The 18,353-nt window shown below is 43.5% G+C and overlaps 1 protein-coding gene across 2 annotated transcripts in view; it reads right to left on the bottom strand.

Annotated features, from left to right (window-relative positions):
• Nucleotides 1-18,353, bottom strand: part of FANCM (FA complementation group M) — an 861,212-nt gene that overhangs the window by 190,306 nt on the left and 652,553 nt on the right. For both annotated transcript variants that reach the window (XM_086937264.1, XM_086937265.1), the window contains 2 exons: nt 1,987-2,069; nt 1,815-1,886 (listed from right to left, as the gene is read on the bottom strand). In XM_086937264.1, the coding sequence (XP_086793390.1) occupies nt 1,815-1,886; nt 1,987-2,069 (155 nt within the window). The remainder of the gene's footprint in view (nt 1-1,814; nt 1,887-1,986; nt 2,070-18,353) is intronic.

Raw genomic sequence — 18,353 nt, 5'->3', positions numbered from 1 at the left:
TGAATGCAAAAAAGCTAATAAAATATAATACAGATCTGACTTTAAACGTTTTTAAGAACCAGTCACTGTACTTGGGACCTCTATTCAGGAAAAACACCAACCTTTCCCTCGCAAAGCTTGAGGTTAGCACATCTCACTATCCACATTACAATATCAACTTAAGAAAAAATGGTCTTACCATCATCTATTCATGTCAAATGCCTGCTCACGGGACCATGGACACCTTCAGTAGCAGCTGATTGGTTCCGCGCACCTATAACCTTCGCCAATTCTGGCCTTGTGCCTTGGCGCTCTATAATTGCAGGTATACTCTGTTCTATAAGACTCATGCCACGAGCCACCGCGGGCAGTGGCAATTCACCTTTGCACCCAGGCCCGCTTCCAGTGATAACTGCCCAGGCCGCTGTCCTGACTCCTGTGAGTCCCGGGGCGGGCCGTCCAATTTCGGTCTCTCTGCCGTAAAATATCGAATTTAGGGGGGGGGGGGGGGCTGGAGATAGATAACAACAATAGAGGATAGCACACGGCTGCCCGGGCAGGTGCGAGCTGCTACAGGCAGCGCTACGAGGGTCGCCATGATTTTTTTTAGCGCTCTTGCTGTGATTATTTGCAGCATTCAGCCACGGTAATATGCGCTCCCTCTGGCTACGGTTATATGCAGCGCTCTCATCGGCCATGATTTGCCGTGCTGCCCGCAAACTAGCCAGCAGCCTTTTAGCTCTTAAACCAAACTCCCCACGCTCCGGCAGCAGGATGTGACGTCCTCCGCAATGACGTCAGCATAACAGTGAGAGCTGTACCGCAGGGATAATCATGATACACTAGCAATTTTGTGAAGCTGCCAGCAGCCTTAGCTCCGTTGAAAGCCCCAAGTCTACTGGAGCAGTGTGTACAAGCCACGGGTGGCGCACTGCCACAGAATAAGTTTTACTCAATGCTTTCAGTACAAGCGGACACACAGGATAGGCGTGATAATTCATTTCAGTGCGGTAATGCGGAGTGCCACACTGAAATGTGTTAGTCTAACGCCTGATGCGTGGTTCTTGGCAGGACTGAAAATGCAGTTCGGTATAAACAGCACAGAATGGCCATTATTTGCTCCTTCAAAATGCTAAAAGAGATGCAACCAGGGGCTTTAAGTGGGCCGAGTCCTGCCAGTGCTCAGCACCGGCAGTTCTAAACAGCAGGTGCAGAAACGGGTCCCTATAGGGCTCTCCATTTTTACCCCCCTCTAAGGGTGAAAAAACAATCTTCGCTCTGCAGCAGTCACCCTTCACTGCCTGTGATGTAACTTCAAAGAGACACAGTAAAGTTATTTCACAGCTTTATTGTTACAGAACTGAAACATTTTCAATACTATATACAACGAAGCCATAGTTGTTGTTGCTAATTTATCTTATGCAACTAACAACCACTGGTAAAGCCAATAGACCTGACATGTTGTAGGTGTAATGTTACTTGTAATAATATATCTGGATGCAATGACAGAAGCAGCAAAATACCAGTCGGCAGCGCACCATGCTAAACTCAGATTTTTTAGCCTGGGTGTTTTAAGCCACGCCCTTAATTACATCGGCCACGCCCCTTTGAGATCCCCTCAGTTTTGTATCGCACTCAAAGCCCTGATGCAAACATATGGTCGAAGTCTAACAAATGTAGAAGGCTATATCTAGAAAAACAAAAAATCTCGGCTGTAGTGCTCCAGACGTCAGCACCTGCTCAACCCTCCAACTTCTTTTATAGAAAACGAAACAAAATCAAACAAAAGCTTTTGCATTATTCGCCGTACATCAAATCTAGCAGAGTGCACTCACCGTGTCCAGGCAATGTCGGCGTTTCTTGACTGCTTGAATGGGTGAATCAAGTTCAGAGTCGCTGGGTGTAACCTGGAGAACGGGTACCAAAAAAACGTCAAAATAAATCACCGGCTACAAGGTGCATTGACAGTTATTTTTACTGCTGTCCTTGGGTGTATTCAACGCTCACCTGGGGAGAGTTGAAAACCAGCTCATTTGCCTTTTTCCTTTTTCGGCGAAAAACAACCTCGTCCTCACTTTCGCTGTTGTATCCTGTCAGGAGAGACAATACAACACCAGTGAGAAGGCGACAGCACAAGGCACAATAACTGCAGTAACAGAGGGCCTCTGATGACAACAGAAAAGTAACACACACAAACAGCTGTTTTCACTATAGTGTATATGTCAACACAAACATAATAACAGTGTTTCAATAATACACAGCAAAACAACAGTTGATGGACAGAATGCAGAACAATGTCATACATTCACCCCAGGACAGAGATCTGGGCCTAAATACATAGTTTTTTTGCACTCCACACCACCCCAGTTCAGACATGGCCATATGCAATTCAGCCTTTGCTGTTAAATTCGCACTCGTATCACACAATTTGTCTATGTCTTGGTCTTCAGTCTCATTAGGCTCTTTTGACTGAGAGCACAAAGGTATAAAATGGTTTCAGAAGAGTTCACACGATCAGCAAAAGGCTTTTCACAACCTACAAAATCAAATCTAAAAGTCTGGGTGCGTCAATCATCTAAAGATTCATGAGCTAACAGTACTTAATTTGAGCTGGGGGTTGAGAGTGAGCAAAGGGACTTGTGTCATTTATTAGGGGTTGCTTAAGACAGCGCACCTTGTGAGACCTTTTGTTACCTTATTGGGGACTTGGAGACTGCCCTTTGCATACCATTGGTTGACGTCTTTGTTACGTTAATTTGCTTGCCTTTTATTCATCATCATCCTGGAGCATGGCCACATTACTGTGCCCTTCCAATGCTTGCTTTTTCACGACCTACTTTTTTTTCTTTAAGAATTCTACAAGAGTAAGTGTATTTCAGGTGTCTCCCTCACATACGTTTCTCTCCTTCATGTTCTTCCCCAGTCTCCCCCGCTTATCCTTCCTCTGTTTTCCATGTACTTGCACCACCCAATCTTCTGCTGTTGTGTATCTGTTGTCCTTCTGCTTGCCATATACAACTCGGGACCTGTTCCTGCTGTGAATGTACTCCTCCTAATCCTGGCCAACTAATAACATTGTGTAGTTGGAGCAGCGGCTATCAATTTGCCGTCTCGCTTTACTGGATCTGGGTCACTATTTTACAAAGGAGATTCATTAAAAAACGGTTGTGCTGTTTTCCAATATGATTCCTCCTCTTCTCAACCCTCCCATCCCTCAAAGGGTTACCTTAAGTGAGTGGAGAGGAAAAGTGGAAAGAAAAAGTGTGAAAGGGGAATGGTGGAGCCTCACGGGAGTAACATCATGGAGGTTGGCAGGATGGTACTCGCCTGCTGCCTAGGTTCTCATCATCAGCATCCACCACTCCAAACAAAAGAAGTGTGATAGTGCACAAAAGAATGCAAAAAGAAAAAATGTGTGGTGCTAGGATGTCAATTCCCACCTGTACACCAAACCTGGTGTACTGCAGGTCTGGACCCAAAAGAGGAAATAATGTGCCGATCCGTATGGCGCATTAGTCCCGTGTGATAAAACCGAGCTGGACCACACTGGCCAAATAATCTTTATTCTGTGCTGTGTGTCTGCTCGTACTGCCACCGACAGCCGGGATCTCGTGTGGCGTGGAACGTTGTCTCTGCACCCAACGTTCCACGCCACACGAGGTCCCGGCTGATGGTGGCAGTACGAGGGACTAAACAGTGAGAGTGACTTATGCGCACACCCATATGAGCATACAGGTATAGGTATGCCTGTCGAGTGAATAATCACGGCACACATATGAAATCTGGTGCAGGGTGGAGTGATAGACCCATGCCCTGAAGAAGTTGCCATACGTTTTCTAGGGGAAACGAAACATGTCAGCTTTTTAAAGTGTTGATATAAACAACAAACTTAGGGGTCTAAACTAGAAATCCTATGAGTGATTTCTTGCTGTTATCCTTATGCCTCCTCGAGTGCATAGGAAAAGAAAACAACATAAAATAGACTAACAGACCATATCACCAAAATGTGAAACACCTGCGATTGTCAGTCAACCCAATTGAGGATTCCCATCAATGTCTTGTATCGATCAATATTCTCATCTGGTAATCCTCCGGGGTATTGTGTCTCTTGATCATTGAGACACCCAGCAAACCCTGATAGTCGGTTTGGGGTGACAACCCACAATCACTCGGTTATACCACATGGTGTTGATATGATGGGAAGGTGCAGTGCAAAAATAATATACGTGGTGATTAAAAAAGGACAGGGAACTCAACAGAAACCTATTTAATGAACGTAAGCCCCTTCCTGTTTAAAAAGAAGAACAGTACTGCACAATAATCGCAGTACACACAAATAGCTGCGAGAGGACCAACATGTTTCAGCCTTAAAAGGGAAATGTCCAAGGCTTTCTTCAGGGTCTCTGTTCTATATAAATGCTACTGCTTATAAGTGAATAAATGTGTGAAAAAATTATATGAAAAAACACACACAAGTGAACCCACAACAGTAAAGGATATAGTATTCCTTCAGCTGTCTAGAATCCTCTCTTCGGCACCTGGTGTCTTAGTAGTATCTGTTGAAGACAAACAGTCAAGTGAGCCACATTCAGCTACCCTGGTCTGTTAGATATATTCTTAGTTCGTAAATATGTACAAATTAATTACTCACCCAGTGTGTCCGGGGAGTGGACCTCACCTCTTCCTGGACCTGGCTCAGGATATGTGAGACCCCGCTCTGCAAGAACAAAAACCGACCCCGTGTCTATCATGGGCAGAGAGAACAGTCTCTGATCTGCTCTGTCCATTCACAATCAAAGGGGCCGCATAGTCTTCTGCACACAGAGTCAACCAGCATACAGCAACCAATTCCTAATAAAAACCTCACAGCCACTCTAGCATCGACTATAGCTTTAACATGTAGCCAAGTTTTTAGAATAAGTGGTATAGCATGATTAATCACGTCATAATTTCTAGTCTAGGAGTTAGACAAAGCTGGTGGAAAGAATGGAGAAAAATGGAAAAGACCTCTATCTAGACTCCATATAGACTGCATATATCTATTAGTTAACCACGATGGTGAGGCAGACTCAAGGACTATAAGCCAGACCTCTAGAGCTGAGTTCCTACCTGTCCGTCGTTGTCTCGGGCAGTGACTGAGTCAGGGGGAGGCACTGGGCTCTCATCATCACTCACATTTCAGTGGTCCAGTCATATCTCCCACAACCAATCCGTGAGGGGAGGGGCTAAGAGAGAACACTGTATGAGGAACAATGCCTCTTATCGACTGGTAGAACTACAAGATTAGAGTAATTATCAAGGCAAAAGGCATCGAGTTTGAGCCTCAATATAGACTCGGTGTAGACTGGGGTTACGAAGTTGCTCACTCGCGTGGTCTCGCGAGGCAACCATAACGAGAACTACAAGATGACGTCACACGCTGAATGCGTGTAGTTCACAGGCCGCGCCTCGGCCTAGAGTTGCGGTATTGCTCGCTCATCCCCAAAGAACTACAAAGTGATGTCACACGCTAGATGCGTGTAGTTTGAATTGACACGCCTCGTTAATGTGAGCCGCTCGTGAGTCGAGCAGTATAATTGCCCGGGTTACAGTATTAAGTGTGCAGAAGAGGTGAATTATGCAACTGTTTGGATTACAACCTCCAAAGAAAGACAACGAGAGTGTGAATTAGTATTTATTTATATCGCGTGATCTCGCCAGATAAATCAAAGAACTACCAAATGACGTGGTACTTCTAGTTCTAGTAGTTCAAACCTGCCTTCACCTATGTAGAAGTACTAATAATCTAATTCTGGCCCCTGGAAGGGGGAGCCTACCAGAGAACTCAAAATTAAGCCTGTCAGCACCCAAATATTAATAAGGGTACCGACAGAATCGTGCATTAAGTGAAAAACTTCCTCACTTAAAAGCAGATTCGTCTGATGACAACAAATACATCAAGTCATTAGTACTACAGTCATCAATGAATGCATTTATTAACATAATCCTATGGGAACAGAACATGCCAAACCCCGTATTTACACTCAAGTAAGAATAAACCAGGGTATATTATCATTCAAGTACAATCAATATAATTCAAGCCCCTGAAGGGGAGAACCTCCCAGAGAACTCAAATTTGAGTCAGTCAGCACCCAATTATTGACAGGAACGTGCATTAAGTGAATAAAACTACCTCAATTAAAAGCAGATTAGTCTGATGACAACAAATGCATCAACCAGAACAAGTGCTACCAATGGGTCATTGGTGACATCCCTGAGGCACTCTATTTAGTATATTGTTCAAAAATTCTCCAAGCAAGTAATTGCTGTTAATCTGTTTGTCTGTTTTATTTACTTTCCATAGTAGATATTGATTTCATATTCATACCAGAAAAGATTTTCAAACATGTTCAAATTTCACAAATGCAATATATGATATCCGCTCCAATGCATTTCGGGCCACCGCCCTTCATCGGGGAGCATCTACAATAAAACGATATATTGATGTAATTCTCATTCCTAATACAACTGGAATCACTAATAGTGTGACTGTTAAAGTTGTTTTAAATAAAAAAGCGTTTTACCCTTGTTATCACCAATAGTGTTTGAGATCTGTTTGACTATGGGCGTGAATTTTAAAAGGAAGAAGAGGAACCGGTTCGATGCAAACAGCGTATGGGTGCTTTAAATGAAAACGGCGTGTGGGTGCTTTAAATGAAGTTCTATGTGGGGCATGCAAGGTTAAAATTGATTGAAAGCATAGAGTATCGAGTAAGTTCGGGTTTCTAAAGTGACGATAACGTGCAAGGTTAGCGGAAATATCTGCACGCGTCCTGCGGTGCTACAAATTTAGTGTTACTTACTTGTGGTAAAGCTTTCAATCGTTCCGGACGCCGGGGACGGCTTGGTAAACCGGATGGTGTTTAGCGTGTTGAAATAGACGCCGGACTGGGTGCATGTTATGACCTAGACCTAAACGACGGACTAGGTGTGGGATCGTGGAGCTAAATGAAAGACTACGGATCTAGTCCGAGTAAATAAAGGGTGTCTGGACGTTATCAAAATAGGAATGATGATGTGATATTATGAGAACTAAAGGAATGAATAAATAAACTTAACGAATGAATTAATAAATGACAGTGTCAAAGGATGGACATAAATAAATTTAAAGTATGTGTAAAACAGAAATACTTTGAATAGGAATAAGGTCTAGTGGACATTCACTGGCTGGGATCGGGACAGAACTCAGTGGCATGTTGTTGCCATTGTAATTGTCTTATAGGTAACATGCAAATTCCACACGTTCATTTAAGCCAGCGGGCTTAATCGAATTCAGTTTATAGATCCAGTAGTTTTCGCGTTGTAGCAACATTCTATTGTTGTCTCTGCCTTCTTTTTTTTGGATGATTTCCAAGGCCATAAATCTCAGTTGAGATATATTGTGGTTCTTCTCCAAAAAGTGTGCTGCAACTGATGATTTTAAGATATTTGTTCGAATATTGGATTTGTGTTCATTCACCCTAGTCTTCAGTTTACGTTCAGTTTTGCCAACGTAAACTTTGCCACAAGGACATTTGAGGAGGTAAATGAGGTTATTGGAGTCACATGTTGCGGTCACTTTTAATCTGATGTCGTATCCTCTCATGGGATGAGTTATGATGTTTCTCGGAATGACATTATGACAATTGTTGCAATTGTTGCATGGTTTAGTTCCTTTTGCTGTTAATGTGGGTTCTGTAGATTGTTTCAGGATCTCTCCCAAATTTTTACTCCTAGTATGAGCAAAAATTGGTCTTTCTCTAAACATGTCTTTAAAGTCTGGTTCTAATACTAACATTGGCCAATGTCTAAGTATTATTTTTTTGTACTGGGTACTTGCATTAGAATATTTTGACACTATGACCGTCCGGTCACTGTCCTGTTTTTTTGTGGTCTGATTGAGTAGATTTCGTCGGTCCAGTTTATCTACTTCTTTTGTGGCTTGTGTTAGTAGTTCCTCTGGGTATTTTCTGTCTCTGAAACGCTCTCTCATTTCTTCCATTCTTAATTTTGTCAAGTTCGGATCAGAAGTGATGCGTGTGACTCTCATTAGTTGTGATTTCGGAAGGTGCTTCTTTAGTGAAGATTGATGGAAGCTGTTGTAATGTAACATATTGTTACGGTCTGTGGGTTTCCGAAAAATGTCCGTTGTTATTTGGTTGTTTTGTAGGGTAATTTGAACATCCAAAAATGTAATGGTTTTGGGATCTATGGTCCATGTGAACTGTATTCTTGGGTTAGCTGCATTCAGCATTATTAGTGCTTGTTCCAAATTCGATCGTGTGTCGTTCCAAAGAATAAATAGGTCATCTATGAAACGACCATACATTCTAAGGTTGTTCTTCCACTTTGGGTTTGACCATATGTGGGACTGTTCAAATTCTCCCATAAAGATATTCGCGTATACTGGGGCAGCGCTGTTTCCCATGCTGGTGCCCACTAGTTGCAGAAACCAATTGTCTTTGTACACGAAGTAGCTGTGATACAAAGTAAACATGACTAGCTCCATTAGGAATATTTTCATGGGTTGATTTACTTCAAGTTTCAGGATGGCCTGTTCCATAGCTTCTATGCCCTCTTGGTGTGGAATGGTCGTGTATAGAGAGTTGACATCAGCGGTACAGAGCCACAATTCTTCGTTGGGGTCTATGGTGATGGTCTCCAATTTTTTCAGAAAGTCTGTTGTGTCTCGGATGTAACTTGGTAAGGCTTGAACAATGGGTTGGAGGTGTCGGTCCAAATATTGACCTATGGGTTGGTGTATACTGTTGCGGGTTGACACTATAGGTCGAATTGGAGGATCCATTAGATTTTTGTGTATCTTTGGTACCGCATATATATTCGGGCTTCTAGGATTAGATGTGAGCAAAAAGTTCTTAGTTTTTTGATTGATCACTCCTTGTGTTAAGGCCTTGTTTATAATTTCAGTCAAGATCCTCGTGTATTCTGAAGTAGGATTCCCTGATAGTTGTAAATAGGTCGAATCATCAGATAAATGCTGATATATTTTCTGGTGGTACATAGTTGAATTCATAATGACGAGGGCTCCGCCTTTGTCTGCCTTGGTACAAGTTATATTATGATTATTAGCTATTTTTTTGAGTGTATCTCGGTCTTTTTGTGTGACATTCTTATATTGAAATGAGCTAGATGTTTTTAGTCATTAGAGCTCTAATGGGACTAAAAACATCTAGCTCATTTCAGGCTCCCCAAAGCCACAAAACGATCGACCTATTTGAACAAATGGTCAGACAAGATCTATTATCGATCAACTTTGAGAAAAACATATAAGAATGTCACACAAAAAGACCGAGATACACTCAAAAAAATAGCTAATAATCATAATATAACTTGTACTAAGGCAGACAAAGGCGGAGCCCTCGTCATTATGAATTCAACTATGTACCACCAGAAAATATATCAGCATTTATCTGATGATTCGACCTATTTACAACTATCAGGGAATCCTACTTCAGAATACACGAGGATCTTGACTGAAATTATAAACAAGGCCTTAACACAAGGAGTGATCAATCAAAAAACTAAGAACTTTTTGCTCACATCTAATCCTAGAAGCCCGAATATATATGCGGTACCAAAGATACACAAAAATCTAATGGATCCTCCAATTCGACCTATAGTGTCAACCCGCAACAGTATACACCAACCCATAGGTCAATATTTGGACCGACACCTCCAACCCATTGTTCAAGCCTTACCAAGTTACATCCGAGACACAACAGACTTTCTGAAAAAATTGGAGACCATCACCATAGACCCCAACGAAGAATTGTGGCTCTGTACCGCTGATGTCAACTCTCTATACACGACCATTCCACACCAAGAGGGCATAGAAGCTATGGAACAGGCCATCCTGAAACTTGAAGTAAATCAACCCATGAAAATATTCCTAATGGAGCTAGTCATGTTTACTTTGTATCACAGCTACTTCGTGTACAAAGACAATTGGTTTCTGCAACTAGTGGGCACCAGCATGGGAAACAGCGCTGCCCCAGTATACGCGAATATCTTTATGGGAGAATTTGAACAGTCCCACATATGGTCAAACCCAAAGTGGAAGAACAACCTTAGAATGTATGGTCGTTTCATAGATGACCTATTTATTCTTTGGAACGACACACGATCGAATTTGGAACAAGCACTAATAATGCTGAATGCAGCTAACCCAAGAATACAGTTCACATGGACCATAGATCCCAAAACCATTACATTTTTGGATGTTCAAATTACCCTACAAAACAACCAAATAACAACGGACATTTTTCGGAAACCCACAGACCGTAACAATATGTTACATTACAACAGCTTCCATCAATCTTCACTAAAGAAGCACCTTCCGAAATCACAACTAATGAGAGTCAAACGCATCACTTCTGATCCGAACTTGACAAAATTAAGAATGGAAGAAATGAGAGAGCGTTTCAGAGACAGAAAATACCCAGAGGAACTACTAACACAAGCCACAAAAGAAGTAGATAAACTGGACCGACGAAATCTACTCAATCAGACCACAAAAAAACAGGACAGTGACCGGACGGTCATAGTGTCAAAATATTCTAATGCAAGTACCCAGTACAAAAAAATAATACTTAGACATTGGCCAATGTTAGTATTAGAACCAGACTTTAAAGACATGTTTAGAGAAAGACCAATTTTTGCTCATACTAGGAGTAAAAATTTGGGAGAGATCCTGAAACAATCTACAGAACCCACATTAACAGCAAAAGGAACTAAACCATGCAACAATTGCAACAATTGTCATAATGTCATTCCGGGAAACATCATAACTCATCCCATGAGAGGATACGACATCAGATTAAAAGTGACCGCAACATGTGACTCCAATAACCTCATATACCTCCTCAAATGTCCTTGTGGCAAAGTTTACGTTGGCAAAACTGAACGTAAACTGAAGACTAGGGTGAATGAACACAAATCCAATATTCGAACAAATAACTTAAAATCATCAGTTGCAGCACACTTTTTGGAGAAGAACCACAATATATCTCAACTGAGATTTATGGCCTTGGAAATCATCCAAAAAAAAGAAGGCAGAGACAACAATAGAATGTTGCTACAACGCGAAAACTACTGGATCTATAAACTGAATTCGATTAAGCCCGCTGGCTTAAATGAACGTGTGGAATTTGCATGTTACCTATAAGACAATTACAATGGCAACAACATGCCACTGAGTTCTGTCCCGATCCCAGCCAGTGAATGTCCACTAGACCTTATTCCTATTCAAAGTATTTCTGTTTTACACATACTTTAAATTTATTTATGTCCATCCTTTGACACTGTCATTTATTAATTCATTCGTTAAGTTTATTTATTCATTCCTTTAGTTCTCATAATATCACATCATCATTCCTATTTTGATAACGTCCAGACACCCTTTATTTACTCGGACTAGATCCGTAGTCTTTCATTTAGCTCCACGATCCCACACCTAGTCCGTCGTTTAGGTCTAGGTCATAACATGCACCCAGTCCGGCGTCTATTTCAACACGCTAAACACCATCCGGTTTACCAAGCCGTCCCCGGCGTCCGGAACGATTGAAAGCTTTACCACAAGTAAGTAACACTAAATTTGTAGCACCGCAGGACGCGTGCAGATATTTCCGCTAACCTTGCACGTTATCGTCACTTTAGAAACCCGAACTTACTCGATACTCTATGCTTTCAATCAATTTTAACCTTGCATGCCCCACATAGAACTTCATTTAAAGCACCCACACGCCGTTTTCATTTAAAGCACCCATACGCTGTTTGCATCGAACCGGTTCCTCTTCTTCCTTTTAAAATTCACGCCCATAGTCAAACAGATCTCAAACACTATTGGTGATAACAAGGGTAAAACGCTTTTTTATTTAAAACAACTTTAACAGTCACACTATTAGTGATTCCAGTTGTATTAGGAATGAGAATTACATCAATATATCGTTTTATTGTAGATGCTCCCCGATGAAGGGCGGTGGCCCGAAATGCATTGGAGCGGATATCATATATTGCATTTGTGAAATTTGAACATGTTTGAAAATCTTTTCTGGTATGAATATGAAATTAATATCTACTATGGAAAGTAAATAAAACAGACAAACGGATTAACAGCAATTACTTGCTTGGAGAATTTTTGAACAATATACTAAATAGAGTGCCTCAGGGATGTCACCAATGACCCATTGGTAGCACTTGTTCTGGTTTATCAATACTCGCCCGGAGTGATGGGCGACACCTAAGAGCACCTAATAAACTATTACCTTTTTCCAAAAGAATTACTAAAGGCTGTGCCCGGCTCTCATACTTCTAGTTTAACAAATGCATCAAGTCACTAGTACTACCGTCATGAATGAATACAGTAACATAATCCGGTAGGAGCAGAACATGCCAGAACCTATATATACGCTCAAGCTAGATTAAACCAGGGTATGTCATCATTCAGTCCATGTCTATCTGTGCTCAATTTGAAAACCCACTTCTGCTCTTTTAGGAACAGAAATTTAAACACATCACTCACATGTGAAGGAATAAACGGTTTTTCAAGGACATGCCACTTAAAATCTGTTTCACTGTGGTTGTGTAGTATAAAGTGTTTGGTCAATTTAGAGATGTCTTTTTTGCACCGAAACGTGCTTTTGTGTTCCTGCATCCTCACCCGTACCTTTCTTGTGGTCATGCCCACATAGCGTTCATTGCATGTGCATGTGAGGAGATAAATCAGGTTGGTGCTGTTACAGTTGGAGAACTGTCTCAGTTCCCAAGGCCGATCGGAACCGATACCAATACTGGTGATTTTGGACGTTAAAGGAAAGACGGAACAAACCCCACATGGATGGTGCCCCAACACTGGGGGCAGGTCCCACAGAGTGCCCACCTCTCTTCTAGGTGTATCCTTCGGACGAGTATGTATCAGACGATCCCTGAGGTTCCTAGACCGTTTAAAGGCAAATAGGGGAAACTTAATTTTGTCATTGCCACTGTATAGAATGCGCCAGTGTCGTCTGATAATTCTTTGGACGCAGTGAGATTTAGTATTAAAAATGCTGACCAATGTCAAACGGTTCAACGGGGGTTTCTCGGGTCGTGGCTCTAGTAATGCAGCACGATGATTATTGGCTGCTCGTTTGTATGACCGCTGAACAAGCCTCCTGGGGTAGTGTCTGGAGGTCAGCTGTTTAGATAAATCCCCTGCGTGGTGTGCAAAAGTTTCTGGAGTGGAGCAGTTCCGTCGGACTCGAAGAAGCTGCCCAAACGGCAGATTGTCACGTAGTTTAAAGTGAGCAGACACACAGCACAGAATAAAGATTATTTGGCCAGTATGGTCCAGCTCGTTTTTTTAATGAATCTCCTTTGTAAAATGGTGACCCAGATCCAGTAAAGCGAGACGGCAAATTGATAGCCGCTGCTCCAACTACACAATGTTATTAGTTGGCCAGGATTAGGAGGAGTACAGAACAGGTCCCGAGTTGTATATGATATGGTGAGAGGGGGACGACCTGTTCTTTATCCCCTTAGCTCCTTGTTGTAAGTAGTCCTTCTGCTTGCCCCAGTCCCTCCAGCCCACCCTCCATTTTTAGGGTGTTTCACTGACCACAGTTGTCTGTCTGCTTGCCTCCAGCCCTTTACTACCACCCACCCTCTGTTTTACATGTGCTCTCCCTTTACCACTCACCTGTCCTCTTCCCCTACCCACACACTTCTCTCCCTCCATGTTGCCTTGGAAAAAACCTCTAGGGTTACAGCAGGTGAAGGAAACAAAAAATGGGAGGGGAGATTGGGTAAACGAATGAGGCTTTTAAAAACAGGGAAAGAAACAATGTCTCATATGATAGGAGTACATGTCATTTGAACCATCACTTAAAAAAATAATGCTTTAACAAACTTTTTCTGTCAGTCATTAGGGCAAGGTGTGGGGATGGCTTGAGTGGACTAGCAATACAGTGCTTGAAGCTCTGGAAGGCAGTGATAATATTGTTTTCTTTTTATGGTTTAGCCTGTGTGAGCATGCACTTGTGAATGCGCCCTGCTTGTTAGTCATCCTTGTATACAAAAAGGGCTTGGAACACGCCCACTTCTTACCATTCGTTAGACTACAGTACCACTCTTCTTTGCTGACTCCTAATGGGACAGCGTTCAAAGGAGACCAGGACCACCCTTCTCACATGGAACCAGGGTACATGTTACAATACACAAAAATAATGGTACCTGTGGAATTGGTATGAGAAGGAACTTTGTTACTTATAGTGATACAAATGGAGCCGAGGACGGCCCGGGACCAGGGTTCGATTCCCGGCGCGGCAGGTTTCTGGACCAGGGTCAGCGGACTCGATAATTCTCTCGCCTCGGTGCCCACTCTGATCAGCGATCACACTCGGCAACTCTGGGCATTAGCTTGCCTCATCTTCACTAACGGCCCCACCAGACCGCCGGGGATGCCTGGTCTCACCCTGGAGATACCCATTAAGGGACCATCTCTCAGGGAAGCCAGGAAGGGTTTTGCAGCGGTCGAAGCGCCTTGGGACCCTCCGGGTAAGTAGTGCGCTATATAAATGCCTATACATTACATTACATTACATTACATTTTCAGATTTTTCAAAAAAGCACAAATAGAGCCCAGTAGGTAAAATGCATTGTGATTTGTATTAAGTTAAAAAAAAGTCTTAACAAAGGGGTTCAGGGAACCGTTTTCGGTGTCTCAAGTTAAAGATGAAACCTATAAACTAAAGTGACAAATATTGACATAAATGAAGGTTTCAAGAAGATACAGAGAAATTAAAAAGCGACCAACTAATCAATTTATAATAAACATTCACAGTCTCCTGTGACAATGACAGAGGCTGTGTACAATAGTTTGCTTTGCAATAGTGTTGACGTTTCGACCTCTTAAGAATTATGAAGTCTTATCAGGACCTAAGATTTTGGGGTGACACCTGGATTGGTATGGATGTATTATCAGAAGGCAGTTCATGCACATAAAGGAAGTGTAAATGACGGAAGTTGTACTTACATTGGGCCCAGGCGGGAGCCCTGTAAGTAAAAGGGAGGGTCTGACAATGTCGACCGCGTGTGTCCAATTTACTCGATTCCTGACTTTGGGACAAATTTAAATGTTGACAAACTGCTTCAGCCTGAGCGTCCACACAGACGTCCAGAAGTGGGTAGGTCCTGCGTGCAGGAGCTCCGAATTGGAGGCCACTTTCTTCCGTCATTGTTGCGGATAGCTAGGACGCACAGGCTAAGGCCGCCGCTCTGGAAACCATAGGTCCATGAGAAAGATGGTTTCAACCAACCTGTCATTATTTGTTTCCCCCACCCCGGATTACTCTGGAATCCTTATTATAGGAAAGGGTACACATTAGGATTCCCGTGACCGTTTCTAAAAAGAGAGAGTAGATTAGGTACCACTTGTACCCCAATCCTGAAGAAACGCCACTCATCCATCAGGTGAAATAAGGTGTGAAACATGTCAACCTCTTATCACACTATTCCCCCCCCCCCCCCCCACTACACATACTAGCTGTAGCATGTTGAATTGTCCTGCCAGCTATGACTCTGGTAGTCTGTCTGTTTTTAGCCATAGCATCATTGCCCAGCTAATGAAGGACTTTCCGGACACTTAAATGTATTTTTAAAACACCACGCACACCACTCTACTCACTACACTTTGACCCCACCACCTCATCACATAGGGGCTCCCGGTTGATCATACACAGAAGATCTCTGGCAAAGAGCCCACCTGCGTGGCCCGTTGGGCATTGCACTGCCGGTCTGACGAGGAGCGGTCATATGATGAAGCATGACACCCCTTGGGGTGTGTGAGGGCCCTTGCTCCTATTGGAGCTCTCACCTTCCCAATTAGTGTTCCCTCTCGGGACCTGACTCTTTATGGTTCTTTGTACCCAAACCCCCTTCTCTCCCCCCATACCATCCTACCCTACATGGCCCACCCCCCATAGGAACTGCATACCCTTTTTGTATCTTCGCGTTCCAGGGCATGTATGCTGGTGCCAGATTGTAAAAGCTTTTGTTCCCCTTTGGTTTATACCTCATCTGTACGGCCCATCCCTTCTTCGCTTCATCATACCTCATGAAGAGTTGGTTGTCTATCTGGAACTCCTTCATGCCGTCAAGGTAACACGATTCAGAAAAGGGGGTGGTGATGGATCAAGCCCTGATCTGTTGACTGGGTATGAGTGTTCTGTTTAATTCAGATACTCTGTCCATCACCACCCCCTTTTCTGAATCGTTTTGTCAACCATAAGCGTGGAAGGGTATACTCAGATCTGAGTCCCTTGTTCATTGCACCATCAGGATTCAAGCAAGCCGGGCCGAAGACGGCTGTAATGCCAGAAACCGGTCCCCGGAAGCTTGTTTCCTTCCCAGTATAAGAATTGGCTTGGTAGTTTGGTCTGCCCTGTTCCCATGATGCACTGGGCCAGGGATAGACTAATTTGCATGTAGCCAGGTTCTGAGCTGGGATGGTACAGTGAGCTAAAAAACGGTGATGGATCAAGCCCTGATCTGTTGACTGGGTATGAGTGTTCTGTTTAATTCAGATACTCTGTCCATCACCACCCCCTTTTCTGAATCGTTTTGTCCACCATAAGCGTGGAAGGGTATACTCAGATGTGAGTCCCTTGCTCATTGCACCATCAGGATTCAAGCAAGCCGGGCCGAAGACGGCTGTAATGCCAGAAACCGGTCCCCGGAAGCTTGTTTCCTAAGCCGGGCCGAAGACGGCTGTAATGCCAGAAACCGGTCCCCGGAAGCTTGTTTCCTTCCCAGTATAAGAATTGGCTTGGTAGTTTGGTCTGCCCTGTTCCCATGATGCACTGGGCCAGGGACAGACTAATTTGCATGTAGCCAGGTTCTGAGCTGGGATGGTGCAGTGAGCTAAAAAACGGTGATGGATCAAGCCATGATCTGTTGACTGGGTATGAGTGTTCTGTTTAATTCAGATACTCTGTCCATCACCACCCCCTTTTCTGAATCGTTTTGTCCACCATAAGCGTGGAAGGGTATACTCAGATGTGAGTCCCTTGCTCATTGCACCATCAGGATTCAAGCAAGCCGGGCCGAAGACGGCTGTAATGCCAGAAACTGGTCCCCGGAAGCTTGTTTCCTTCCCAGTATAAGAATTGGCTTGGTAGTTTGGTCTGCCCTGTTCCCATGATGCACTGAGCCAGGGACAGACTAATCTGCATGTAGCCAGGTTCTGAGCTGGGATGGTGCAGTGAGCTAAAAAACGGTGATGGATCAAGCCCTGATCTGTTGACTGGGTATGAGTGTTCTGTTTAATTCAGATACTCTGTCCATCACCACCCCCTTTTCTGAATCGTTTTGTCCACCATAAGCGTGGAAGGGTATACTCAGGTGTGAGTCCCTTGCTCATTGCACCATCAGGATTCAAGCAAGCCGGGCCGAAGACGGCTGTAATGCCAGAAACCGGTCCCCGGAAGCTTGTTTCCTTCCCAGTATAAGAATTGGCTTGGTAGTTTGGTCTGCCCTGTTCCCATGATGCACTGGGCCAGGGACAGACTAATTTGCATGTAGCCAGGTTCTGAGCTGGGATGGTGCAGTGAGCTAAAAAACGGTGATGGATCAAGCCCTGATCTGTTGACTGGGCATGAGTGTTCTATTTAATTCAGATACTCTGTCCATCACCACCCCCTTTTCTGAATCGTTTTGTCCACCATAAGCGTGGAAGGGTATACTCAGATGTGAGTCCCTTGCTCATTGCACCATCAGGATTCAAGCAAGCCGGGCCGAAGACGGCTGTAATGCCAGAAACCGGTCCCCGGAAGCTTGTTTCCTAAGCCGGGCCGAAGACGGCTGTAATGCCAGAAACCGGTCCCCGGAAGCTTGTTTCCTTCCCAGTATAAGAATTGGCTTGGTAGTTTGGTCTGCCCTGTTCCCATGATGCACTGGGCCAGGGACAGACTAATTTGCATGTAGCCAGGTTCTGAGCTGGGATGGTGCAGTGAGCTAAAAAACGGTGATGGATCAAGCCCTGATCTGCTGACTGGGTATGAGTGTTCTGTTTAATTCAGATACTCTGTCCATCACCACCCCTTTTTCTGAATCGTCAAGGTAACACAGCGCTCTTTTTTGATACAGACAGTGGAGTGGCTAATAAAGGGAGAAGGTGGAAGCAAATGTTGTAAAGCTTTCAGTAACCTATTTACAATAGAGGATTTTAAGAGGGATGTCTGAGCAGGAAATCGCAGAAAAGCCCGAATGGCGGTGAGATAACCCTTCAGAGTACCCAGAGCAGAGCCCTGCTGGGCAAGGAAAAAGATGAACAGGAGAACCTGAGATAGGGTAGTTAAAAG

Source organism: Lissotriton vulgaris, chromosome 9 (genome assembly GCF_964263255.1).
Source record: "Lissotriton vulgaris chromosome 9, aLisVul1.2, whole genome shotgun sequence".
Lineage (NCBI taxonomy): Eukaryota > Metazoa > Chordata > Amphibia > Caudata > Salamandridae > Lissotriton > Lissotriton vulgaris.
Note: the sequence above shows the minus strand (reverse complement) of the source record. Positions and strands in the feature narration are given on the sequence as shown.